We start from the raw sequence: 27536 nt of genomic DNA, 5'->3' as shown, positions 1-27536 counted from the left end.
AGTACACAAACCCCCAGGCTCCCTCCCTCCCTTTAAAGCACCCTGTGGCTCTTGTTGGCTCTAGAGTCTGCTCCTGGCTCCCCGCGTCCTGCCAGCCCGGTCCCCACCAAAACAGAGGAGGTCAGTAACCTGAAGACGATGCCCAAGGGCCTGTCTGCAAGTCTGCCGGACCTGGATTCAGAGACCTGGATTGAAGTTAAGAAGAGACCTCGGCCCTCCCCGGCCAGGCCCAAGGTAGGTGGTGATGTAGGAGCTGTCAGGGTGGGGGTCTCCCAGTTGTCTGGGTGACTCGAATCATAAGTAGGCAGGTTTCAGATCAAATAGGGTTTGATGGTCATGGGTGTGATGTCCTAGACTCTCCTGGCCCCATCTGATCCCCTCTGGAGCTGCTCCTCAGTGGTGTAAATAAGGCGTTCTCCCCAGGTGGACAGCTACTTGCTGCGGTGGGCAGACAAGGGGTAATAGTTGGGTCTCCAAGCAGTAGGGTTGTGTTGCTATGTGGTCTTCATGCTGTGTCACCCTTGCCCCCCTACCTGTAGAAACCAGAGGAGTCAAAGACACTGCAGCAGCAAAAGCAAAAGGACCAAGACGAACCTGAGGAGCTAGACTTCCTCTTCGATGAGGAGATGGAGCAGATGGATGGCCGCAAGAACACTTTCACTGACTGGTCAGACGAAGATTCGGATTACGAGATCGACGATCGGGATGTGAACAAGATCCTCATCGTGACGCAGACGCCTCCTTACCTGCGCCGGCATCCTGGTGGGGACCGGACTGGCAACCACACATCTAGGGCTAAAATGAGCTCAGAGCTGGCCAAGGTGATCAATGATGGGCTGTACTACTACGAGCAGGACCTGTGGACAGAGCAGTTTGAGCCGGAGTATTCACAGATCAAGGTGAGAGTGGTTGATCCAAAGAAGGGAGCAGGTGTGGAGCACAGAGCGCCTCATGTGCAGCAGGCTGGCTACCTTGTTGGTGTGAGGTAGAAAGGGCAGTACAGCAGGTTACAGCCCACTCATGGGTTAGAGCTAAACCAGGGTTAGTCCTTTTGCAGAGCCTGGGATTCCTGGCTCGCAGTGTCATGCTCTACTGTATCAGGGATAAACACAGCTCTGTAATGTAGTGCGAGACTGCAGCCAGGTAAACAAAGCGCCAATAATGAGGTGACCTGGAACGTGGGGCCCATTGCTCTGCTGTCTGCCATGGTCTTGGCAGGCAGTGCCAGATCTATGGGGTGAAACGGGTGTCTCTGCACTGTCCATAGTGCCCAGTGCTCCATGGCACGGTCCCTTGGAGACCGCGCTTATTGGGGACAAGTTCATAGATGACTGGGCTGCACTTGGCCTGTGCTCTTCTCCATTTTGGTGCCAGTTTGCATAGACTTGGGCTTTTTATAGAAAACCCATCTGCTGCTTTGAAACATTTGAGTCCCAACTTGGCGACTCTCACAGTCGGGGACTTGCGTAGACTCGTTCAGCAACGGAAATTATTTTGGCTGTGAGGTGGGATGGTCTGTTGGAGCTACCAGCTGGGCTCAGTGTTCCCATGTCTGGTACCTGGCACATTGCTGAGGTGGTCTGCTCTCTGGGGTGGCAGAATCTGAGGGTGCGGGCAGAGCAGGTGACAGAAGGACAGTGTGTACTGGCAGTACAGATCCTTCAAATACATGGGAGCATTGTGCCCCACTGCCGGTGTGGCTGTGAGAATCCAGGGAGGAGGCTCTAGGGATGCAAGAAGATGGTGGGAGCAATGGGGTCCTTGCAAGCATGAGTTACCGAGCTTGCCTTGAACCTTGTTGCACCGGCACTGGCCTGGGTGGGTAAAAGCCTGAAAGAAGCAAGGAATGATTAGCGGAGCTGTCTTGTAGTATCCCTGAAAGCTTGGGAGCACGAAGTGGCTCAGATCTGGCCTGTGCAATGCCCAGTTTTGTCGTCTGCATCTCCCCTTCCTACCTCTGCACAGGAGGTTGCCTTTCTGGGCACTCAGGCCCCATGGCTGCGCTTGGTGCCCAGTGTAGTGGCTGTTGCACGAGCAGAGCGGTGGTCATGGTGAGCTGATGGGATGAGGGGAGAAGAGGGCAATTGGTTGATTCATCATCTTCCTCTTCCAATGCAGCAAGAGGTGGAGAACTTCAAGAAGGTGAATATGATCAGCAGGGAGCAGTTTGACACCCTGACCCCAGAGCCCCCTGTGGATCCAAACCAGGAAGTCCCTCCTGGTCCCCCCAGGTTCCAGCAAGGTAAGAGACAAGGAGCATGAATGAGCAAGACTGAATTTGTCTCTATTCCCAGTTGAATGAGAAAACCTTGGCAGACTGATGTAGTCCCCTGGATGTGACTTTCCTCTTGGACCCTCCCTGAGTACCTGGAAGGCAGCTGCCTGCTGGGGTTTGTTTGCCTGTGCATGGCACCTGCTGCCCTGTCCTTCTCTTGGGAATGGGGGATTTGTCACTGCTGTTAGCCACTAGGAAGCAGATACCTTGTGGGATCCCTGGAAGCTCAGTCTTTGGATCTGGTGCTAGGCTTTGGGCTATCTGGCCAAGCTGGTGACATGCTGGATTTGATGTGTCCCTGCATTCCTGCCCCTGGTGCTTCCCATCTGCCAGATGGATGTCCCTTGGCTGTAGTGATGCTCTTGTGCTTAGAACTCAGCTTGACCCACGGTGGGGGGGGGTTCTCTTTGCAGTACCTACAGACGCTTTGGCTAACAAGTTGTTTGGAGTCCCCGAGCCTTCAACCATTGCCCGGTCTTTGCCTACGACTGTACCAGAATCGCCCAACTACCGCAACGCCAGGACCCCCCGGACCCCTCGCACGCCTCAGCTGAAGGACCCTACACAGACGCCCCGGTTTTACCCAGTGGTGAAAGAGGGCAGGACGATAGATGCCAAGGTGGGACTAGGGCTGGGGTGCACAATGGGAGCTGGGGTTTCCCGGCTGGGTCCTGGGGAGGAAGGGGACACATCCCTGATGCGCCATGTCTTGCAGACCCCGCGGAAGAGGAAGACGAGGCACAGTTCGAACCCCCCGATGGAGTGCCACGTGGGCTGGGTGATGGACTCTCGGGAACACAGGCCCCGAACTGCCTCCATCAGGTACCAGAGACAGGCACATGGGGTGACACAGGAGCCAGAAATGGGAAAGGGAACAAGTGTGGGAAGGAAGGGGAAAGGCAGCGTCTGGTCTTGCAGGGGAGGTCTCCTGTTAGGTGGCTGCAGAAAGGACTGGGACCAAACCTGTACCTCCTAGAAGGAGCTGAGGAAAGTCTGAAGCCTTGGAATAATGAGATGGAACTCGTTTGGAAACATTGGTTCCCTTCCTAGTAGGATACCCCATGGGTCAGGTCCTAAACCCAGAGTAGACAGTCACAGGGAGTTGGTGGGACCAACAGACAAGTGCTGTGGGGTGGAGCGTGACCCCACTCTTCTGTCAGCTGGGTGTTGCCGAGGAAGGGGTTTGACAGGAGTCTCTCATGCTCAGCTCCAGCCCCTCGGAGGGGACCCCGGCTGTTGGAAGCTATGGCTGCACCCCGCAGTCCCTGCCCAAGTTTCAGCATCCTTCGCACGAGCTGCTCAAGGAGAATGGCTTCACGCAACATGTCTACCACAAGTACCGTCGGCGCTGCCTTAACGGTAGGGATGCCTGCGCTGTGAGGTGTGGGGCAGGGTGTCTGTGCTGCGCTGCATCGGCGGGCAGGGTACGGCTGCAGAGCACGCACACGGAGATAAGCAGGGTACTACAGGACAACCTTGCTGGTAGCTGATGTTTCCCCACAGTTTGTGGCGAGCATGAGCTGTGGCTCAGGGTGTCCAACACTGCAGCTGGGTGTAGTCACAGTGCCATAGGGCCCTCCTGTACATGAGCCCCTGTGCAAGAGCTGGCTCCCTGGGCAAGGATCTGCCTTGTAAGCATCCCCTTTTCCCAAAACAGAGCGGAAACGACTGGGCATTGGTCAGTCCCAGGAGATGAACACGCTTTTCCGGTTCTGGTCCTTCTTCCTCCGAGATCACTTCAACAAGAAAATGTATGAAGAGTTCAAGCAACTGGCTGTGGAGGACGGGAAGGAGGGATACAGGTAGGTAGGAGAGGAGAGGTGGAGTGGCCTTTCCTGGGAGGGGAGTGCAGGAAGAAGAGTTCGGCCTTTTGCAGTGCTCACAGCAAAACAAAGGCAGCATCTTTGCCTTGCTTGAAGGTAGGACTGGGGTTGCCCTCAGTCACCTCCTGCTGCTGGTACACAGCAGGGCTCTTGCCTTGAGTCTCTCTGCCCGGGTGTTGTGTGCACCGGTGTCTGAGCACCACGTGCTGCTCTGTTCCCAGGTACGGTCTGGAGTGCCTTTTCAGATACTACAGTTACGGGCTGGAGAAGAAATTCCGGCCAGACATATTTAAGGACTTTCAAGAAGAGACCATCAAGGATTACGAAGCTGGTAGGTGCCTCCTTCGGCCTCACCTGGGATTGGCAGCAATGTTGCCCAGTTGCATGGCTGTTCCAGGCCTCTTCTCCTGACTTTGGGGAAGCCAGGTAATGCTGTACACTAATGTGTGCAGTGGGGACTGGCTGGACATCCTGTTGCTTGCTTCACGGGACAGGGTTGAGTGGATGCTTACTGTCCTGAAAACTGCTGGGGGGATGGAGGAGGGCAATGGGAGGCTGTAGCTCTCCCAAAACATTTCTCTAGAGGCACTGGTTCCTCTAGGATTTTTCAAGGGACTGTCACCACCAGGTCAGCCAAGCCTGAGGACTTCCCTGTCAAGAGGGCTGCCCATTACTGGTGCAGGGTGCTTCCCTGCAGGTTCTCCATCTTGCCTCGGTTGTGCCCATCAGTGGGACAGGAGGGTTTGTGGGGCAATCAGTGGGGAAGCCTGGAGGAAAGGGTTCTGACATCTGGTTTGATTTTTGTCCTGCTGACATCTGGTTTGGTTTTCCTCCTCTTCAGGACAGCTCTATGGGCTGGAAAAGTTCTGGGCCTTCCTAAAATATTCCAAAGCCAAAAATCTGGACATTAACAGCAAACTGCAAGAATACCTCAGCAAGTTCAAGCGCCTCGAGGACTTCCGAGTGGATGTGAGTAGACACAATGGCTGCACCACACTGATGGCCCCTGAAAACACCCCTCAGGCCCCTCCAAGGACTGAGGATTTTGGGGGGCTGGTCCCCAAGCAGTGCCAGGCAGGGGAAGTCAGTGACACCTAGTGTCATGCCCTATCATTGCAGCTGTGCCAGGAACAAGCTGCAGGGTTTGAATATTGCAAATCCACTTCAGAGCAGCTTTCTGGGGAATTGGATGAGCCCATCTTCCCTGATGAGCTGAGGAGGGAGGAGGAAAGCGAGCCTTGATGGCTTGAGCAGAGCCAGCATTGTGTGGAGCTTCAGCTCTCAGACTTCTGGACTGTGCCCCTGTGTGGGAAGGAGGTGCCTAAGAGCAAGCTGTCACCCTTGTGCTTGATTGGAAGTCGGTCCATCTTTCTGTCAGCAAATCTGGCAGCAGTAGATTGGCAGAGGAGGGCAGCTGTGTGCTTGGGGTGAGTATGTGTGTTCCTGGTGGGTTAGGGAGAGAAGTTGCAACTGGAGGTTTGCAGGAAGGGCTGATCTCTGATCCAGGGGGAGGGCATCTGCATTTGGAGGAGGCTGTGCTGATACTGGGGTGCTTCTCTTCCAGCCACCCATGGGGGAGGAAGGTGGACACAAGAGATACCCTACGACGTCAGGGGGAGATGGCAGGAAGCGCTACCCATCCCAGTCTTCCAGCAAAACAGTCAGCCAGTACCCATCCAGCCAAGCCCACGCCTCACCCAGCCAGCCTGCACAAGAGGATGCCAAAAACCTGAGCCAGCAATCCCCCGCCCCGTCAGCTGCAGAATCGCAGACAGTGGGGAAGTAGAGAGGCTGCAGCCGGGGGATGGGGTGGGTTGGTGGGGGACTGGCTTGGAGAAGGGGAGACGTGAGGGGGTGGGACAGGAAGGGAGCTGGAAGGTGGGTGCCCAGGAATAGGCTGCTTGGGAGAAACTTCAACGCACACGATTTTTTCTCTTGTGGCTGGAAAGCAAAGACGATCTGCATCTAAAACACCATTTTGCTATTACAACCCTGACCAGAGCCAGACCCACTCCCAGCAGACCCACCCTTTGCTTTCCCTTCCCTCCCCTCTTGTGCACACACTCATGTCTTAGTGTCTCTTCAAAAAAAAAATAATGTTCTGGCTGGGTTGGAAACGGGAGATTTTTTTATTATTATATATATATATCAAGTTTTAAATTATTGCTAGAAGTTCGTCTGGATTTACCAAAACAAGTCTGCTCTGTGCGGCCCCAATGACTCCCCTCTGTGTCCCCCCTTCGGATCACAGGGCAGCCTGCTCAGGAAGCTCGGAGGAGCGAGGTTCCCCGACGGGGACTGAAGCCGCAGCGTGTCGTGATGCTGCGGAGCCTCTGATCTCTATGACCTGGCTGACGTCTCCCATTCCATGTGTGGCGGTGCCTCTCTGACACCAACTGCTGCGACAGGAGCATCGCCCTGTTCGTCCTTCTGGTCCCTCCTCCCCAGAGTCTTTCACCTCCAACCTTACCGAGGGTCTGGCTCTCCCTCCGCCCGCCTCTCCCTTCCATCACGGACAATTTGGAAGTCAACCAAAGGACCTTTGCCAAGGATAGGCTTGTTCTGACTCCTTCTTGCGAGGATGGCTGGTGGGAGGCCAGCAGGCACTTGGACTCAAGCCTGCGTGGACGCTGCACCCCCTGCCCCAGGAATGCCCGTCGCATGCAAAGACAGGACTTTGCTGAAGGAGGTTTTCTCTTCCTTTTCCCTTGGAAAAATGAAACAACAACAACAAAAAAACCCACAAACCCCTCTAAAACAACAACAACAATGAAAAAAACTCTTTAAAAAGACACATGTCCCTTTGCTTTCTTCCTTGGAAATATTATTGAAGAAAACAAACAAACAAACAAAAAAAAAAAACAAAAAACAAAAAAAACACAAAAAAAAAAAGTTGCCTTATGGTGGAGCTGGACCGGGGAGGCTCGCTGGCTTCCTGCACCCTGGGGCACGCTAGGCTCTCGGCTCCTGCGGCCCAGAGACTCCTCACGGCATTGCTGCCGAGCTGATCTTTCCTGCGGCCTTTCCTCTGACCCCGCAGCTCGCTCGGATGCCTCCCCCCACATCGTGGAGACCCCCTGCCAGCCCTGATTCTCATGGGGGAAGGTGCCGAGGGCAGTCAAATCCAAGGACTTGTGCTCATGACGTAGTTGAAGCCGCTATGTTGTGTATATACCATTGTAGCATCCTTGCCGCAACAGCAACTGTACATGCTTATGGCCTCGCTCAGAACCCCCATGCCCTCTCCGGGCACGCTGGGGCCGGAGGTCTGTCTGCTCCAGTCTGTGCCTCCAGCGTGGTCGGGAGGTGAGCGGGGAGATCCGTCACAGCAGCTGGAGGGACTGGTCCTTGCTGCAAGCGAGTGGGAGGGCTGGCGTGTCCCTGGTGTCACTTAATGCTGTAGCCTGACGAGGGAGCGATGCAGCCCCGGGGAACTCCGTCTCCCGCAGCCGTCACTGGCCTGGGGCCGCTGGCGGGACTTGTGTTGGGTGCGAGTGGGAGACCTGCCCAGCAAAGGAGGGCTCTCCCCTGGGTTTCCTTGTGCTTCACGTCTTGGCAGGCAGCTGTGTGGAGTCTTGTGCTCAGGGTAGCATCCCTGTGCATCTCCGAGGGCTGAGATAACACCACGCTGCTCCTTGCCTAAGTGAGGCAAGGGGATGGCTACAGAGCTGCTGCGGCATTTTCTCTGCTCCTCTGCCCAGCACCGGGTGGGCTTCGGCAGGCAAACCCTCCCAGGGCTCGTGAGCTGTGTTCCCTTTCCCTTGTAAGCGTGTGGCCACGTGTGGGCATGTGTCGGAGGGCTGAGATCTGCTCCTGGGGCCCAGACGTAGCGCTGGAAAGTTGTGCTCCTGCCGTTAAGGGTAGCAGCTCCTTTTTCAGCTAGAGCCACTTGCCTTGCTGCTGCTGTGCTCGGTCTCCTGGGTCGGGATACCTGCTTTGAAACTGGCTTGGTTGTGGCTCCGGCACCTCGTCCTCGTGAGCTGCAAAGTGTGCTCCTGTGCATGGTGCGGAGCAGGCACTGCAGTGGGCTTCTCACAGATGCAGCTAAGCGCGTTACCCTCTCTGCAAAATCAAAAGCTGGTAACAAATAGTGTTTTCCTAAAGTATCCAGTTGATCCAGAGCTGCATCTCATAGCTGGGAGGAGGAGTCATCTCTTCAGGGCTGTCCCTGTATGGCTGCAGGGCTGGTAGATGAGAGCAGCCAGGCGCTGAGAGTGGAGATCAAGAGGGCAAGTTCGGGCAAGTTGTCGATCAGCAGTGGCTGTGGATGCTCATGAGGCCCTGGCTGAAGTTACCACCTTCCCTAACTGACACTGCGTTGAAGATGCTGCTTTAGTAGGTGGGGTTGGGGGGAGGTGGGCTGGTCCGTGTGGAGCAGCTTCGTGAACTGCTGCTAGAATTGAAAGCACAGCTGGGTTTGAGTGAGGCTGGGTAGCTGCTACTTTGCTGTTTCCTGGTGGTGTGATCCTGCCCTGGTCTGTCCGCCCTGCCACATCACCCTGCAGCTTGGTACTGCTCGCTCGCAGGTCCAAATTCAGCATGCCAACATGTCTGAGACCGTGGCTTGCTCCATGACAGCAGCAGTGCTCTGGGGCTGCAGGGTAGTAACTGGGCCAGGTGGGCAAGTAATGCTTGTACAGTGCTGCGGCCGTGACTGTTACCTCTGGATTTCCCCTCTCTCGTGAGCTGGAGTCAGATCTCTGAGGTTACGGATGCAGCTGGGTTTGCCTCTGATTTGTGAAGGAGGAGCCTTGGAGGCTGGAGATGAGGGTTGGACAAGGACATTGGAGATGCACTGCTGGTTGTTTGCAAGTGGAAGCGGGTCTGGATGTGCCACGGGTGGTCCTTGCTGCTGTGTCCCTGTGCTCCTCTCGTCGGTGCGTGTTCTCTTTTGAAGCTAATTGTCTGCGTTTTAGGAACAAATGAAATAGGAAATGAGGAGGAATGAGCTGCTGTGGAGTTGTTGCTTGTGGATCAGACTGTGGAATTGCTTGGGTGGTGGTAGAGGTAAGAAATTTCCTAGAGAATTTCCCAAAACCTGAATTGAATTTAAATTATTTTTTTTATTATTATTTTTAAGGCTGAGACTCTAGTCTTGGCGCGGAAGAGGTGTGTCGTCCCCCCCTCTCCTCTGCTGAGTCAGTGGTTTGTCACATCAGTGTGGCTGATGGCCCCGTGTGAAACGACCCCCACCCCCCCGCCCCCATTTCCCAGGGGAAGGTGGGTCAGAAAAGCAACCCCAGCGGTCCAGCCACCCTCCGGATTTGCAGCCTGCCTGCCTTGTTTTACTGTCTGTCGGGCAGCAGCGTAGCCCGGGAGCGAAGAAGAGACAGACATGGCACAGCCTGAGGCGGCTGTTGCTTGCTCCTGCCTATCTTCCTCCGGACTGAGGGAACGCGGGGCCCGTTGCTGCTGCTCTCGGCCGGGGCACGATGCTCTGGTTACGGGGCAGCATCCCGCATCCCTGCACTGCACGGATGCAGAGGCTGCCGAGTTACATGGTCCATGCCAGGCTGAGGAGGGGCTGGCCGTGGCAAGGCTTTCCCCTGTCCTGTGGCTCGCACAGGGGACAGGTCTGCAGAGGCGCTTGGCCTCTTGCTGTGTACAGAAGGCATCGCACGCAGGCTCGCTCCGCTGCTGGACCAAGGGATGGTTGTCCAGAGAGGGGTTTTGCTTTTGAGGAAGCTCTTGCCTTCCTGCTGAGGAGGGAGTTCGGCCTTGCTTTTAGCTTGGATGCTTCACCACGATCATGTTTTGTGCTTTTTTTTTATTTTAGTGGTTGGGCGTGCGTACTCCTGTGAACGCTGATCTGTCCTGCAGCTCGCGAGGTCTGTGCAGTGCTGGTGCCCAGCCACCGGCACAGCCGGAGGGAGCCCCAGCTGCTTTTGGAAAGGCTGGGTGCAGCTGTTGGGTCTCTGCAGGCAGAGTGGGGGGAGTGCTCCCCATCTCGCCCCTCTTACCAGGAGGTCCCAGGCTGCTACATCTCCTTGCCAAGGTCCCACGTGTCAGCCTGTCTTTGGGATGCAGGTGGTTACAACGGGTACAGAGCTCTGGCATGGGGTCAGGAGTGGAGGTGGAAGGTGTGTTTCAGAGGAGGCTTTGTTGCTTTGCCATGCTGATTTTGGGGGGAGGGGGGGAATTTAAAAAAAGTAATAATCCTGCTGCTCCATTTGCCTGTCTGTCCCTCTTCCTGCTGCCCCCCTCGCACCCCTGATGGCGGCTTGTCACTGTAGCCCTTGGGGTCCCTCGAGTTTCCACAACTGCTCATCTTGCTTGGGACTGGTCGACTGTACTGTAACAAAATGATGCGTTAACCTCAGTATCCTGCCACGTGTCTCTACACGTTCCACATGGCAGTGCAGAGGGGGCCTTCTAGCTGTTAATGCCTTTCCAGTTATTTTATCAAAAGAAAAAAAAAAAAAAAAGGAAAACTGTAAATGTAGCAAGCTGTGTTTGCAATGCTTATTTTCTGTCTCCTCTGAGACTGGTTATGTCACTTTGTCACTGTTTTGAAATGGATGCTAGGCTCTTTTTAAGAGAGGGTTGCTACACTTGATGTTAAATGCCTCACTGACTCGGTTTTTTTTGTTGTTTTTTTTTTTTAAGTTTCCAATACAGGTAATAGATGAATGACTTTTTTTTTTTTTTTTTTTTTTTTTTTTTCCTAAAGAAAACGTTCATCTCGGTGGTGTGGAGCGGGTGGCTGGAGGGCAGCATTTCAATGAGTAGTTTACAGTTTCACTTTCTGCAGACACTTGAACATAGGACCGATGTATCTGTGACAAGCACATCCCTTGGTGGGAAGCTCCAGAGGAGCGGGGAGCGCCCTGGGTGCCTTCCAGCCCCCTGCAGCGTGCGGAACCTGCTGGGATCAACCCCAGGGTCCCCGCGCTGTCCCCCTGCGGCTCGCTCTCCAGGTCTCAGCCCCGCACAGGGGCTGGCTCATGCCGGTGGTGCCCCTCACAGGAGGGGATGCTTGGCACCACTTGGTTCCTCGAGCCTCCCCGGTGCATCCCCGCTCCCCCTCCTCCTCTCCTAGCCTGTCCCGGTCCCGTTGGGGTTGGAAACCTTCGGATCTGTGGCTCAAACCCCTGCTGAGCTGCACCCTGGCGAGGGTGGCCCTCGGCTCGCTCGCCTGGAGCAAAAGGGGTGATGGTTCGATGTGCTGGCCCTTCTCAAACCCTGTGTGTCCCAACCTCAGCCTTCTGTTTCCCAAAACTAGAAAGTGTGTGCAACCTTCTTCAGCTGCATTTATCGTAGAGACAAACTTAAAATGACTCATCACAGACCATGTATCACTTGGGAGGAAAATCTTGTTAATATGGCCCGCTGTACATGATCCATCTTCTGTCGATAGTACATAATCTTTGACCCATGTGCTAGGATCATCATCACATATAAAAGGAAAAGAAAAATGTAAAATACTTGAATGAGAGCTTGTATTATAACATTAATATTATTCAGAGTATCTGCTTTCTAGGCTGATGTGATTCATTATTCTAGTAATGCTTTAGTCCTTTGTAATTTGTGGTAATTATGCTTTTTCCTTTTTAATACAAAAAAAATGTATAAAAATAAAAACTTCAAAAGACAATGTGGCCTGGGTTTTCTGTCCTGCTGACTTGCCCTCCCCAGGGGGCTGCGGGTGGATGAACAGGCTGGGTTCATCCCCGTGTGGTTGTAGGGACTGGAGGAGGCTGGGCAAAGAGAGTTGCCTTCCACAGGCAGAGGTGGGCTGACAGCAGGTAAGTGCAGCGCAGGTCAGCCCTGCGTGTCCTTTCCTTGGTGGGCTTGCTTAGGATGTGGGTCTAGCAGTGGTGTGAGGTAGGTGTCATTTTTGTTCCAGGCCCCCAGACAGGATGGAGACTTAGAAAGATCCTGGAGAAAAGTTGCAGAATGTCTTGAGCTCGGTTGTGTAGGTACTTATGGATGTGCATAAAGGTATGAGTGCTTTTTGTTGGGCCCTTTCTTACAGGGTTTCACTGATCTCCACACAGCTCAGGACAGCAGCGAGTCTTCCTTGGAATGTCTCTTTCTGCAGTTGATAGTTGCACAGAGCTTGTTTTGATTTGTGTCTCCTTTTGGCGTGTGGGGAGTGAAATGAGTCACAGCAGGAGGAGGTGATACACCAGGGCTTCTGCCATGTAGCACATCAGCTCCCAGCTCTCCATTCCTGTCCTATGTGGGGGAAACTTGCTTTATGTTTGCAGACATTAGTTTGTGGAGCAGAGATGAGAATGCGGCAGCCCTTAATTCAGACCTGTACTGACCTCTGGCATGAAGGAAAACCGCTTGGGGCAAGTCAGGCCTCTGTTGCCTGTGCAGGGGAGAGCGTTTCTAAAGCTGTGGCCCCACTGACTTTCCATGGGGTTGCATCCCATATCGCAGGTGTTCTGAGTCTCAGAAAAATAGTGGGTTTAATCCTATTAACATGTAGTTAGAGTGATCTTGCTGGTATTTCTATAGAATGCTGCTGCAGAGGCCAAAGCGTGGCCTGTGAAAACTGAAGTGTTAAAACCTTTAATAATGAGAACTCCCCAAAGCCATGTGGCCCAAAACACATCTGGCTTATGTGCAGGTAGCTAAAACCAAGGAACAGTGCAAGTAATTAAGAAAAGAACTGCTCTAAACTTTGTTTAAAAATAGGTTTCTAGAGCAGGTTTTTTTGTGCCTTAGGTAGAAAATAATGGCAGCAAAAGAGCAGTCATCTCAAGTAGCATGTTTTAAGTTCAGCTTTGGGTTTTGTTATGTGTGAACAGTAACATGTTTCCCAATTAAAATACTATTTGGGATAAATCATTGTCTCTCACTCTGCTAGTCACGGGGCTCTGCAAGAACTGCGGGCTGCTGCTGGGTTCACTCTGCCCTCTTGGGTGCCTCAGGGATGCTTTCTGAGAGTGGTGTGAAGCTGAGGAGGACCCTGTGTCTCTCATAGGCTTTGGTTTGTCTGAACACTGTATCTGTTCCATGCAGATAATCCAGCACTCCCAGGACTCCGTAGCACTGGTTGAACCTGGAAACCAAACAGAATAAACATCACTGGAAGTTACCGAGGTTATCTTGCCCTTCCTATTGCATCTCCTTTCAGAGCCCTGAGAAACCGTCCATGCGATTTCTGCCACGGCACCAGTCTCCCTCGCAGCTCTGTCGAAGCCTGGGTGAAACTTCTGCAACTTCCCTCTCTGGTGCCTTCGTGACCCAGAAATGGTGGCACCGAACAGCAGCCATCTCTCTCCCGGACCGCTCAGAGCTGCGGGAGCAGCTGGACAGCCACGCTGCCGTGTCCATGTGCTCCCGAGATCCGACTGCCCCGGGATGCAGATCTGCTGTGCTTCCAGCACTGGTGTGCTGGCACAGCCATCCTGCCCAGAGAGCATCTCGGCTCTGCGGTGATCAGTGTCCTGGCTTGAGCAGAGCTTCGGAGGAAATGACTGATAAGAACTGACACTGTTTTGGGTGTTGCCCAGCATTTGGGTGGTGATAGAACAGCCACATTGGCTGTTTCTGCAGGAGGGTTAATTGTTCGAGGGTGTATGTCTATGAATTTAGTGCACATCTGTGAGATGGGACTGCTTCTTCCACTAACTGTGGTATGTATACCTGAACAACCAGCTGAAACTGCTCTCTCCAGTGGAGGAGGAGGCTGGGAGTCTGCCAGGAAGGGTTAATTGCAATTGTTTGGGCAAGGTGTTAACTAGGTCGGTGTTACTAATCCCAGCGTATGGGAGAGGGGCAGACAGGGAGGCTCCCTGCAAATTTATTTCAGCTGTGGGACTTGCCCTTGCTCTGTCTTTATTCTAGATCACATGCAGTGTCTTTAAACTTCTAGGAAGAGCCTTGCAGAGAACTGTCTCTGACCTTCTGCTGCGGAAAGTCTGGGTGATACCTGCTGCTTCAGACACCATGTGCTTTTTCCTCGCGTGTAATCTTAGGAAACTTGAAATGCCCAGCCTCAGCTGCAGCATTTGTGCTTTGGAGAAAGTTTCCAAGTCAGCTGATGGTGGATGTCAGTGAGGTGTCTGGCAGCTGTGTGGGCAGGGGCGTTGGAGTGCTCTGAAATCCCCATCTCTAACTGCTTTAAAAACTGACAGCGTTCAGCCTGCTATCGGCTGAACTGGATAGGCTTCTCTGCTTGTACATGAGTTACGCAAACCCACTTGACCCTCGGAAAGGAGCTTTGCCCGTCAGCCATGCCAGGGCACAGGCAGGAGGGGAAGGGGAAGCTGACCAGTGCCCAGACGTACTTGAGGTGGTGGAAGTCGTGGAACTCCGGCGACGGTAGGAAGGGCAGGTGGTAGCCGCAGTGCGAAATGCTTGTTGTTATGAGAGCAAGGGAGAACCACGCTCCGATTGAAACAATATGGGACCCCATGATCATCGGTCCAGTCATGACAGGCAGTGTGTTGGAGAGCTAGAAATGAGACGCAAACTACCTCATTAACGAGTCCACAACAAGCAGACTCTCCTCTAAGGAGCTGAATTGTTTCACATAGGTGATACACCACATTAGTTTTGTGCAAAGAGCATAAAGGGAAGATCCCTCTGCAACCACCATACTAAAATTACATAATGATCAAAGAAATAACTTAGTCTGAGCTCAGTTTCACTCACTGCAAAACACAGTCACAGCCCAAGCTCCCTCAGCTTGTAGTCAAAATTAAGACATGAGCTCAACCCGGGGTGTAAGGGCAGTGTGATTCCAGTAAATCACCCTAGAGTCAGAGGTCTGAATTTCAGCTTCACCTTGGAATAATGCTGAAGCTGCTCTTGGGAAACCTAGCTGTAAAAGGGCATGGCCTGGGCACATGGGCAGTCCAGGCAGCAATGGGATGATCCCGGCTGCATCACTGCATTGGGCTGTCGCTGCCCAGACCAAGCTTATTGCTCCAGCTAGGCTTAGCTGGACTCTTGAAAAAAGAAGTCAGTCTGCTGCCCAAAGACTGTCAGTTAGGGAGACTCACAGAGCTGGTGCTGCAGCCCAGGACTGTTGTTAACAGGAGATAGTACTTATAAGTGGAATCTTCTGAAGGTGGGATGTGTTTTCATGAGAAGTTTCCACTGGAGCAGCGCTGGGAGACACTCCTACAAACAGTGATCCCAGCCACCAGCATGAAAATCATGACAGAATTCCAAATCCATGCAGTAACCCAGATTGTGTGTCACATCTTGTGCCGAAGGCACCGTATGTACTCCCAGCCCTCTCTGTGCTCAAGGAAGCACCATTCAGTTGGTTCCTCATCTGTTGGAGGCCCCTGGATCTGTGCTCTTAAAGCTAGTGGAGTCTGGCATAAACAGATACTGCAACCCTTCTACAGCCAAGCTTCTTGGCAATGCAGCTTAGCTTCCTCTTTGTAAGAAAAAAGAGTCTAAGGGTGCGTTTGCTTTTCTTCTCTTACCACTCCTCCTCATCTCATGGAAATCGCGCTCCATGCAGAAACTGGAGGGTGACCACGGGAGAAACCACTTACTATGTGTTCCACTGGGTGAGCATAAATGGAGACCACGCCAATGGGGGCTGTCCACTCGTGGTGCTTCTTGTGAATGTGCTTATACAGGAGCGGGAGGTGAGCAAGCCTAAGTAGAGAAAACAGAAAGGCAGGTCTTGAGCTCTGCAAGAAAGGAACATAGAGTAACATAACACAGAATTTCTGCTGGGGACTTGCTCATGTCTCCTCTTTAACATAAAGATTTCAGAGCAGCTGGGATAAGACTCCCGGCTTGCTTCCCTGTCTCTCTCTTTCTTTAGTATTGAGCCCTTGCTCAATTGATATGTCCACCAGCTAATGTTAAAGTTAAATCCAGATAAATCCCATAAATCAAAGTCCCTGAATGAGTCATTTGCTCAAACTTGGGAGTACTACTTAGGGGAAGACTCACTTTTTATTTTCACTGTTTTGACTTTTCCTGCTGGCAACTATTAGAGTCAGAATTTTAGGTTCTGTGGGTCCTTCATAAGAAATGGCTTTTTACGGTTTTTATGTGCATTTGTCCAAAGGGAAACCTACATATTTCTGAGAATGCTGTGCTTGCTTCTGCATGGTCTTTTGCAGGCTTTTTTCTTCCTTGTTTTAATTTTTCCCTCTAATGTTGGTGTTGGTAGGAAGCCTGCCGTGTCAGGAGCCAGGCCCTGTTTCGTAGGTGCTGTGCAAGTGAACAGGAGATCAGTCACTGACCTCTTGAGCTTTTTTTGTTCAGGATAATCAGTCTCGTTCTTCTCTTTTCAAAGAATGCTGGGTCACAGCTTTTGTGTAAAGCTACCTGGTTTTTTTTTCTTCCTTATCCTCTAAACTGCTCCACCTCTGTAATTTTACCCATTTTTGCTTACTGTAGTTACTGGCAACACCAAAGCCTCATGTTGTAAAGGTAGATTTCAGGACCTGTAAGTCTTTCCATATACATACAAGATGGGTGGAAGAGGGGGGACTAGGATTATTGCTGTTGCAAGAGATGGGTATAAGCTTAAAGGCATGGAGAAAAAACATAGAGTTCTGTTCCAGTGCTCAGTTCACCTGTGTGTATAATAGAAGAGAATTTCCTCTATTAAGGTAAAGATGCTTAGCTCCACAAGAAACCAGCGGAAGGTGGGTAATTCCTTGCTGAAGGTGTTGCCCCACCATTTCATGACATAGAACATAAGCACGAGCATGGGAAAGGAGATAAAGAACTGATTACACAGCACTGTGTAGATGGCTTGGCGCAATTTTTTTGTGTCCACCTGCAAAAGAGAAGTCAGGACTTGAGGCTAAGTCAGAAACAATACAGCTTTGAGTCAGAATGATAAAGAGCTTTAAGACTTGTAGGCAGTTTCCATATTAGTTTTGGGATCAACTTTGTAAAAGCAGTCAATCCAGATCTGATCAGTAGGCTAATTACAAGAACTGCCTTCCTCTCTGCAGTGGATATACAAGACTCAGCTTGATTGTCCTTGAATCCTATCTGGTTGCAAGAGAAAAGCATAACAGGTTCTTCTCCCCTGCTCCTAGCCTAAGAGACTGCTGGAAGTGTTTAGCCAGCAGAAGAAGCAGAGCGAGAAATACTTACAGGATCGTTCTTGCCCAGCTGAATGCGATAGCGAGTAATGAAAGTTGGCTTTCCTGTTACATCAGCCACCATGAGGATTCCATTGAAGCACCAGAAAGCAAGGCTAGGCACCAATGCAGCCCCTGTGGCGTGAGGAAAGGGCAGAGACGGGTGAATAAATTGAGAGCCCTGGCTAAATCGGAAACAAAATACAGTGGCATAGTGCCCAGAGGACCTTTCTGGGACCCAGATGTACCAGGTGCGTATCCCCTGCCCTGAGATCCTTTAAAATGGAATATGGGTAAGTTCTGATATGCGGGCAAAACCTAGGGAATGGGGAGGAGTAGACAAATGTCGCATAGGTTGAAACTTGCCACAAGTGAGGTTAAGAAAGGGCTCTTCTGGGAGGCTGGGGGATCTCTGTCATGGGTGGGTTTTAAATGCAAGTAGGAAAAGGTTGAGTTGATCCCTGGGACCTTGCAAGGTCCCTACCAGGCCTGTTCATCAGCTGTTAATCACAGACAGAGAGGAGTTTTATAGGTGCTGCAGCAAGAGTAAAATTCACTAATTTTACTTTAATTTTTAGTAATTAGCTCTACTCAGTCACTCGGCTCTCACAGGAGCAAAGTGTCTTCGCAGGGAAGCCATTTCAGCAGCAGCAAAAAATCAAATTTTTAACCTGTATAGGGGGCCTAATGGCGAACCAGTCCAAAGGCAGCACAGTTGCACTACGTCAGCTGTGGCTGGCTTTGAAGCCTACATGTGCTTTTTCAGTGGGAGGATTAGTGAGTTGGGGAAGGTATGTCCACGTCCCCCTTTTAGATGGAATACATGGACGGTTGCTCCTACAGCAGGGAGTTGTTAAAACTCACCAAGGAAGAAGATTGTCCACTCCTTTCCCTCGAACAGGTAGTAGAGCTTTAGCCATGTTGTTTGCCAGAAATGGCCTAAAGCGTCCCAGAGATTCTGCACGTTCCTGTGGGAATAAGTGTTCTCGGTTGTCCATCTTTTCATCATCCACTTTTTCCCCTCTCCACAGAAAAGTTTCTCCTCAAGCCCCTTTGTTCAAACAATCTTACCAAGAAACAGTGTTCACTAAGGCGGTGAATGTGAGCAGGCCAGTACCAAGGATGCAGGCAGTGACCTTCAGGGCATCCCAGAGCTTCTCTGCCTGTGAGCAAGCAACAAGAACGAGCACATGCCGCTGTGTCCTACATTAGCATTGTTTGTATTTGAAAGGCAGGAGGTAAAGGCAGGCCTATGATGGCCCACTTTGTTTCACAAACTCTCTAAAGAACACAATAACAAAGCTGTAATGGGATATTGTGTGTAAGTGAGGGGGGGAGCATACACACATCCATCTGCCATGCTTACAGAGACCTGAAGTGTCACTGACATGTAATTTCTCTGGAATAACCACAGGGAGAGAAAGGACCACTGATTTTTCCCTCTTTGTTTTTATTTGGCATGCTTCTCAGTACCTGGAGGACTATAATATAAGGGGCTTCTGGATAAGTCAGAGCAGTAGGAAAGGAAGACCTGGGGGTAAGGAATGGAGCTCCATCTCAACACCTCCCTCCCTCCCTATTTTCTCCCTCCCAGTATGCAATATGTTTTCTCCCTGTGGCAGTCAAGAACTGTTGCACTCAGATAATCTGATTAACAGCTCCAGTTAATCCAGAACCATTCCTCTCAACTTTCCTCTTTGCTTTGAAGACTGATTCTGAAGTCAGGCTCACGTGCCCAGAGGCTTGCCTTTTTTTTCCCCCAAGTATAACAGAGGTTTAATACAGGATATTACCTTTCCTTGCATAAGTCACTTTGCTGTGCCTTCACAGGTACCACTCAGCTCTAGTACTGAAGAGTACAGCTTGGCTAGTAGGTACCATGTGCCTTCTGTATAGAACAACTGCACATTAACAATGAGCCAAAATACTCAACTTCTCCAAAGTATAAAGTTCTCTAAATCCCTGCTCTCAGTCACAGCAATGTTATCTACTGAAAAAATATTCCTGTGTACAGCATAAGGGCATGACTCTTATCACAGTAAGGATTTTAACTGTACAAAGCAACAGCAAGAGAGTCAGAAAATTACCAGTGAGACCTTTTGATTCCAGGAATAAGTATATTCAAAAAGCAGTATTCAATATATTTGAGCATTTAAATATTTGAAACCAAGTTGTTTAGCAAATATGTTACAAATATATAATTAACTATCTGTCTTTTAGAGTAGCCCAAGTGGGAATTGGTTCTGGAGTTCAGCCATCTTAGTTTGGGTTTTCTTGGGTAAATATGCATTACGTTTATCTGCAGGATAAACATTTAAAATAAAAAATCAGTGCAGTTCTAAAATAATATAGTGTAATAACCAGCTAGGGTCTTATTCATTACTCTGTCCTTCCTGTTTAACTGTGGTGTTGTGCTGCACAAACAGGCTGGAGTAATAAAAATAGCATGCCTCACAGTTGCTGTCCTGATTGTCTCCTGTCAGAGAGGACAAACAAGAGAGCTCACTAATGCTGAATGCAGGTGTCTTTAGGGTAATGCAATACAGAGGAATCCTCTCTAGATGGCTTTCAGTGCTAAGAGCTTCTTTAAGATTCTGTAACAGCTACAGAACATTAAACATCGCCCAAGACTTGTCAGCAATATTTATCTGTCCCAGGACAGAACTTTGCTCATTAGCACTGAAACTTCCTCATTAAAACAAACAACCATTTCCTCCTATCATCATTCTTTTCTTTTTTTTTTTTCTTAAATCAAGTTAGCAACTGGGGAGGAAGTCATTTAAAGGACTCTTGCCCTACAGCTTGATGTTTGTGAACCCTATAGGTTTATATTAGAAGCAATGCAATCTGTTGCCAGCACTGTCACTGGGCGTACTGAACTACAAAGGCATGCCTGGTGAAAGCAATCTATTCCAGCTTCAGATAGTGCATGCTGGATTCTGGGCTGGAGATTTGCTCTCTTAGCAGTTTCATACTCCCAATTGCATCCATGTTATGCCTCATGTATGCTGACATGAGAAAAGACTTTCTTAATCTTTAGACCCCGGAACACCATCTACCTATTCTTCAGAAAAAAAGTTACAAAAGCTATAAAAAGCTTACAGCTTTTTAACAGAATTGTATCCTATAAATCCTTGTTTCTCCTGAGATGAAGAAAGGACATACCAAAGAAAAACTCTGCTATCTTACCAGTGTGAGAATTTTTAGTTAGACCAAATAGTATTTCAGACTGTTCAGCATTTTTCCAGCTGAACAACTCAGAGTTTCAAAAACGAATAACTCCTAATACTCATCAGACACTGTGTATGTCCTGCTTTGAGATAGGACAAAGAGTAGTTAAAGCTCAACACTTAAGCTATTATAAAACCTCTTTGCCTAGAAACTGTCTTGTTTTGAGCCTGTGTTTTTATTGCGTGTGATGAAGTGATTACATGAATGAATCCCACACAGTATAATTACATGAGCTGTAGAACCAGAGACGTTTACATAGAAAAAAAAATATATATCTCGTTCATCAAGTCCAAGTGCTAACACCCTGTTTCTCTTCCTGCCAACAGCTCCAGCACAGTAGTTCCCAATCCATGGATCGCTTCAGATCTTGCCCTTAAAGGACTTGTATAACTTGGCAAATTCCTTAAGTGCAGAACAGGGTTGCTGCCTGCAAGGTAAAGAGACTGGGGCACATCAGCTGGGAAACTTAATTGTTTAGCAGGACCACTTTGAGGACTGGGCCCAGTCAGGTGGCATGGCTTCTGGTTACAGGGGAGCGTTGTGGTCTCTTACCACGCAAGCAAAGATAACAGGCCCTTCATCACTTGGTGCTGTAGCTGCAGTCCGCTAGAAGGGAAAAAAGCTGGGAAAATGTTGCTGTAGTGGTAAGAGATGAGCTCCTGGTTCTGCTAAAGTGATCGAAGTGTGGATGTGTCTGTCACTTCCCTTAGAAGATGATTGAACACATCCAGCCTTCCAAAGCACCTGCATAACGCTTCCTTCGAAAGATGACCTCGAGCCTTTACCTGCTTCTGCTGCTCAGCCATGGTGGAATATCCAGAGTCTCTTTTCATCTGAAATAAAAGGTGATCTAAGTAAAGTGAACCTTGTACAGCTGGAGAGTAGAAGAATATGCTGCTGACAACAGCAAATCCCCTCAACTTCAAGCTCAGTTTGCAAAACTGTAAAGTATTTACTCCCTCTGCTCTGTCCTCCTCCCTCCTTCATGTTGGCCATCAAGCAAAGCTGAGGTCTTGAGAAGAAAAATCCCCTTATTTCCTGATGAGTTAGTATTGTCCCAGAAAACGAACAGGGATGCAAGGGTAACGAGGAAAATGGGAGAACAGCCAAAACCAAAGCTTTAGATCATGGTACTGTTGTGTTGTGGCACAGCTGCCTCCTTCCATCTGGCCCAGGAATACATTGCACTCGGTAGGAACTCCAGCGCTTCACAGACTGCAAGCAAATGATGATAATGGGACATGCGTTCTTCCATAACGACGACATGCCGTTAAACTAATAAGGATGAAACCAAAAATCCAGCTACAACAAAGTGAGTTTGTGCCACAAAGAATTAACACAGTAGAGCCCCACGCAGACTTCACTCACGTGGCAGAGGAACTCTAAGTTACAGCTTAAGAACACAGTAAGTGAGAAAATAATCTTTGCTTCAAGTCCCGCTATGGTCAATTAGAGGGTTTAAAGTCCTAAATGGACAGGTGGTCACCTCGTAATAAATATCCCTGCATTTGGCTCTGGCTTGACTGTGTGTTGCTGGTTTTGACTGAAAAAAAAAAAAACAACCCACAAAAAAAAAATCAAACCCAGGGTTTAAGTAGCTGCTGTGGCTTTGCTGCTGCCCACGGCCATGGAAAGATCTCTGTATTTCAGGACATGCTGTGGCTGTCCTAGGGATTGTTGTGCAGCTGTTTTTATATTGCTGCACTCTTACCATAAATTATAATTAGCAAAAGCTAACAGGTTTTCTTGGTTTCACGTGGTCTTTAAGAACAAATACCTGAATTCTAATAATATGAAGGCCATGTTACTGAGGAATGCAGAATTTAATCTGTTTTGCTTTTCATACTCAGAAGAATATTCAAGCACAGGAAAACTGTGTTACCTAAGGTAACAAAGGAAACCACAAAGAAGGTAGAAAGGCACCTGTCTAAGGTACAAAGAAAAACAGTTGGAAAATTATTCATTAGAAGATGATATTCTATTACCTTTATGATGGTAGCAAGCCTCTTGGGAGTACTCCTCTTGCAGCCTTTCAGAAGGGAAGAATACACTGCCAAAAAAAGTCCTCGTATTAGCCAGGAGGTTATACTTTAGTTTTGAAATGATAGCTTTCTGGGCACGTTCTTACACGTGCAACTCTGTTTATTTACAGGTGTTTCCAGCTCTGTTTCCCTACATTACATTAGTATGCAGGTCAAGGGGCATAAGAGAGAAAAATTGGACACCACCTTCATGCTTCAGTTCCTGCTTACTCATGGACAAAAAAGGACAAGGCCAGTCCACCAAACCACATACTTTAGTGGAAGAAACTGATGTTAAACAGTTCTGAGAAGAAAAAAAAAAAAAAAATCAGGCAAAAAGTCATTTGAAACTTGAAACCATGAGCCTGAACTCCCAACCCCCTATTTCGACACTAGGGTTGTATGTACTCCTGTGGGAAATGCTAACTTTTGGTAGCAGCCTTAAAATACATAAACAAATTAACTTTGTCTTCCTTGGCCAAAAAATAGTGTCAGAGGTGCCCTAAGGTGCTATTGCTTAAAATGAGAATGTGTTAAGGAAGTCACAGTGTCCTAGGACTTCTTGACTTGCCACAGATCTGGAGCTCCTCGCTATTAGACTGTGAGTTACTAGAGCCAGTCTATGAGATCTTCTGTATGTTTTTTTTTCTTGGATATATCAAGTTGGCCAACCACAACCTTACTGAAAAAATATGGTTGGACTCTAACATATCTGATGAATACTTATAAGTAGCAATTGCAAATAACCTGCTAGCCTGAATAGAACAGCGTAAATAACTTGCCACAGGACAAATTGATCTTCTCTTCATTTCCGAAAGACCTTCTGATCGTAGTGATGCATTTTATGTTATGTAATGTGCACTACATGCCCATCTTGTCACACAGGTCCTCTCAGTGCAGGTGTGCCCGCTGCCTCCAAGAAAACACTACTAATGCTTGAAATATGTCAAGTTTGAATAATCCATTCCTTTTTGAGGCTTTGCTCCAGTCCAGCTTTCTTAACAGGTTGTTCAGAGCCTTGAACAGTTGAGTTTTGAGTATCTGCACGGAAGGAGATTCCACAGCTGCTTTGGGAAATCTGTTCCAGTATTTGATCACCTTCACTGTAAATTCTTCCTCCGCCCCCCCAATCTAATCAGAATTTCCCTTGTTATAACTTGTATCCCTTGCCCTTTTGCTGTGTGCCTCCCTGTCTTCTCTACAACCACCCAATAGGGAGCTGAAAACAGCAATATGAAATTATTCTACTGAGGTAATGCAGTAAACTGTGTTGGCCATAGTTTTCTGTGGTTAAAGAGATTATTCTACTCCGATGACCTTGTAGTAGACAACATTAGATCTTAGAGAAGCAGACATAAAAGAGGTATCTCAGCTGTTTGCTGGAAAGCTGATGCTCCAGAATGGTTCCTCCATGCAGCAGTGCCGAGTCAAACTGCTGAATCTTTGCAGGCGAAGAGCTAGAGAGCAGAGCACAGCAGAAAATGTGACTCTGCTTTGAATTTTTAGGAAGCGAAAGAGCCATTGCTTGATGGAGTCCCATATTCTGTGACTTTAGGAAAGAGTTAAAATTATAATCAAATTTCTAGTAGTACTCCTTTTAAAAAAATCAGATTATGACAGAAGTCTTGCTTGGGCAAAGGCTTCCAGTTCAAAACACTACTGCCATGTCTGCTTACTCTCCCTCACCCCAAAATCTCAGTACACTACCTTTATTAAGTCACATTTACGGGATAACATGTTACATTATTTACATTAAAACAAGATAAATTTTGACGGATTAGGTTTTTCCCAACATCTCATTACCTACTCTCTTTTTTTTGGATAATGTCTCTTCTGATTAAGAATTCACCAAATATATTAAAAAAGCATTCGTGTAACCATGGCTGTTTCGGCAAACAAAACAGCCCTTCAACTGCTTGGCACTGATCTCATGTTGGCAAGTTACACAGCCCCGAATCAACCAGTGAAGTTCTCAGTTGCCTGCAGCTTTTTCTGAATATTAGGCTAGAACTGGTGCCGTTAAAAAAAAAAAAGTTCCTTTTTGGTTATTTCAAATTAGTTAACACAAAATTTGATCCAAACCAAATTCTCAGCCATGAAGTAATTGTTTTTCCAATCAGTCTCTTGATGTTAAAGAGGAAACATACACTAGTCAATAAATAATTCTAATACATTTTTTTAATTGTTATTTCCATGTACTTCATTATTTGTCCAACAACTGTTCATTAAGTCACAGATCTGTTTTCACTGAATTTTCCACTTCAGGTATCAGAAAAAGCTAGTTTTTCTAGCTAGTTTATCATGTTTTAAAATGCTCAACATAATCTGAAAAGGAAAGAACTGGCATATTTTTTACATTTGTTTTAACATTTAGATTATTATTTATGTCCCATCTCTGCTGCCCCCTTACACTTCTGTTGCTTAGACAGTCCCAAGCTGAGGCTGCACAAGTGCTCACTCTTCCTTTTGTACCCTGTATTGTATTGCCTTGTATCCTGCTCCTGACACCAGCCAAATAGTCCTGCTGCTGGCCAGTGCAGCTGAGTAACATGGTACGTCTGCTGTGATGGACTGCTGCCTACCAGTTTCTTTGTATTCCTTTTTCCCTCCTGCCTGAATCGTCTGTTGTAGAGCTTACTTCACTGGAATCAACCTTTATAATGCATAGACAGTGGAAAACAACCGTGCCTGAGAGAAAAAAGGCTATGACTATCCATGAAAGTATAGAACGGAAAATATAAGGACAACTTACATGCTCACTGGAAAAGTTGCACATCAGCCACGCTGTGCCGACAGACACAGGACTAGACATCGTGTTTGGTGGATGTCCTACTGTGCCAAGCACCGCACAGATCTGAAGGCAACCACAGTTCCTAGAAAAGCTTACAATCCTTCTTCACACAGACATGTGACATTGCCTTTTAATGACTTCCTCAAAGTTTCTATCATATCTTTTCAAGCTGCTACGCTCCTCAACTCTGGCTGCCCGTTCTTCACTCACCTCCTGCTGATGGTAGCCTAGGAGAGGTCCTTTGTGTCTATTCAGAGCCCAGAGTTCAACTCCTCACCTTTCACTACTGCTGTGGAAACTTTATGAGGGCTTAGGCAAAGGCGACGGGGGGGTGTGTGTTTCCAAGCAGGAGCTGGCTGTCCCCTCCCAGACAAGTCATGTGAAGCCAGTGCCATGTCACTGTTAGTACTGGCAGTGTTCCCTGTGCATATGTGCATGCTGTCACTCAGTTAAGCATTTGGAATACATCTCTGCAGGTAAGAGTTTTTCATCAAGAGTTAACGGCTGTATCTGAGAATAAAAAATCCACTGACACCTTAAAGATAAGTAGTTTTTATAACACACTAACTCATGTTTCGAGCACAAAATAGCTACTGCCAGGGCAAGTGAATGGGTCAAAGGTGTATTTGTTAAAAGCAATAAGGGTTACTGTGAAATTTGGCAAAAAAAACAGCAGTCTGGTTTTCCTTATATTGTACTAGGTCTACAAATTAAACCAACGCTGTTGCTACATACTGTCCTCAACCCGTTGCAGGTATTGGTTCCAGCTACGGACAAGATGCAAATAGGTTAGCATGTGCTTGGGCTCAGTTGTCTTTAAATATAATGTTTACAGACCATAAAGTCTCTAATTATGGTACTGCAGAGAGCAAGATGTAATTTGCAGTAGCATTGCTCTTTATTATGCAAATGTGGCCCAAATCTGTGTTACTTACCTAATATGCAGTGCCCTATTATGAACTCAGTTCTGAGAATTGAGGGCGTTACTCACCATTAACTTTCGAGATTTATTTTTTCCACACAAGAAAAACAAGGAATATCACCGTGTCTGCCTCACAGTTAGCCTTGTATGGCCACTCACAGGTGAAGCAACACGTGCTCATGTTTGGTAAGCAACATCTTCAAGGAGCAGCAGCTACGGCTGCAGAGAGATCTGCAAACATGAATAGTGATGGTGCCTTGCTGTCTGCACCTGGTTTCTTGTACCTACCACTACATCTGTATTTTTATCAATTAACTTTTTTTCTGGAAGGAGAGTATTCCCAGAACTCCCCTCCTGACCTCACGCTGTTTGTCCTCTTAGTGCAGTAAACATTCGCTGTTGTTTTATTTCAGATTTAAGACATTGACACTTTCTCTTGACTAATCCTAACTATTCCCTAGCAGGGAAAGAGTTTCTAATTCTTAGCTGTGCTACTAATTGTTATTTATCATAGACAGCAGACTCAACAGGGAGAAATGCGATTCCTTCGAACTATTTACACACATGCAGAGGAGGAAGTGGTAATTCCCATTTCAAGAGAGGAGTACCACATGAATATCGTCCTGAGCTGATCTTTATTTGGACTTGAGCTTGCACTAGGTGGACTGTTCATCCAATAGCCAAAAGTAGGTGATAAGCCAGTGAATTTCAGAGTTCAGTGTTTCTTTTTAACTGCTGTTCAATTCTGACATGGGTTATCTCTGAAATATTTATACCTACTAGGAACAAACAGCTCAGCATATTAGTCATAAGGATGTAATTTACCTTCTGCTGCAAGTCTGTACCTAGCGCAGGTTGGCAGTAATCTAAAAGCTGCTTCTATCTGTTGGCTAGCCTGTGCCCTGCACTGGCGTCTTCACTAGAAACCCTCCAACGTTAGTGCAATCTTTGCTGAGGCATCCAAGAAGTCCAATTTCTTCTCAGCAGAAGGAGTTTTTGATCAGACAATTCATAAAATAGCCTCTCTTTGTTCATCCTCCACAGTTTTTGTAATAGTCGCTGTTTGTTTGTTTCGCTATTTGAAAACAACATTAGAAGGAGAAAAACTGAGTTATCTTTCAGGATTGTTCAAACCCACACTGATAGTTCCTCTAACGTCAAACAGAAATTAGCGCACCTCACCTAATCATTAATTCCCTGCACTCTGAACTATATTTCTAACCACCTGCCAGGGCACATGTGTGCCACCACCTAGTATGGCAGCGGTACACTTTAGAAGCATCTGTGGAGCAGTGGAAGGGTTAGGAAAGTGGAAATGATGGCCTTGTTGTTACGGTTCAAACATGTTCAGCAATAGTTGCATCTTTTAACTCTCAGTTCATGTTTTAAGATTTCCATAAGCAGGTTTTCTACTATTTGTCGTGCTGTTACTAAGCTCTAAAGAA

General features: G+C 48.3%; 2 protein-coding genes across 6 annotated transcripts in view; one reads left to right on the top strand and one right to left on the bottom strand.

The window, feature by feature from the left end:
* LARP1 (La ribonucleoprotein 1, translational regulator) overlaps window positions 1–11692 on the top strand; it is a 48691-nt gene extending 36999 nt beyond the window's left edge. For 3 of the 5 annotated variants that reach the window (XM_049829651.1, XM_049829650.1, XM_049829652.1), the window contains 10 exons: window positions 65–234; window positions 540–899; window positions 2119–2242; window positions 2689–2894; window positions 2991–3097; window positions 3483–3634; window positions 3933–4077; window positions 4320–4429; window positions 4940–5067; window positions 5663–11692. In XM_049829651.1, the coding sequence (XP_049685608.1) occupies window positions 65–234; window positions 540–899; window positions 2119–2242; window positions 2689–2894; window positions 2991–3097; window positions 3483–3634; window positions 3933–4077; window positions 4320–4429; window positions 4940–5067; window positions 5663–5884 (1724 nt within the window). In that variant the 3' untranslated portion in view covers window positions 5885–11692. Of the gene's footprint in view, window positions 1–64; window positions 235–539; window positions 900–2118; window positions 2243–2688; window positions 2895–2990; window positions 3098–3482; window positions 3635–3932; window positions 4078–4319; window positions 4430–4939; window positions 5068–5217; window positions 5526–5662 lie in introns of all 5 variants that reach the window. The other 2 variants (XR_007509701.1, XR_007509702.1) reach the window with 2 other exon arrangements.
* A 313-nt stretch (window positions 11693–12005) lies between these two features.
* On the bottom strand, window positions 12006–25665 carry FAXDC2 (fatty acid hydroxylase domain containing 2). The gene is made up of 10 exons (XM_049829653.1): window positions 25380–25665; window positions 22343–22407; window positions 21143–21190; window positions 18198–18289; window positions 17991–18094; window positions 17140–17261; window positions 16608–16813; window positions 15567–15672; window positions 14343–14509; window positions 12006–13111 (listed from the first exon to the last, which is right to left on the bottom strand). Exons 3-10 carry the CDS (start codon window positions 21188–21190, stop codon window positions 12955–12957), a joined length of 1002 nt encoding a protein of 333 aa, XP_049685610.1. The 5' UTR covers window positions 22343–22407; window positions 25380–25665; the 3' UTR covers window positions 12006–12954.
* Window positions 25666–27536: the final 1871 nt, after the last annotated feature.

This window comes from Accipiter gentilis, chromosome 26 (assembly GCF_929443795.1).
Source record: "Accipiter gentilis chromosome 26, bAccGen1.1, whole genome shotgun sequence".
NCBI lineage: Eukaryota > Metazoa > Chordata > Aves > Accipitriformes > Accipitridae > Astur > Astur gentilis.
Note: the sequence above shows the minus strand (reverse complement) of the source record. Positions and strands in the feature narration are given on the sequence as shown.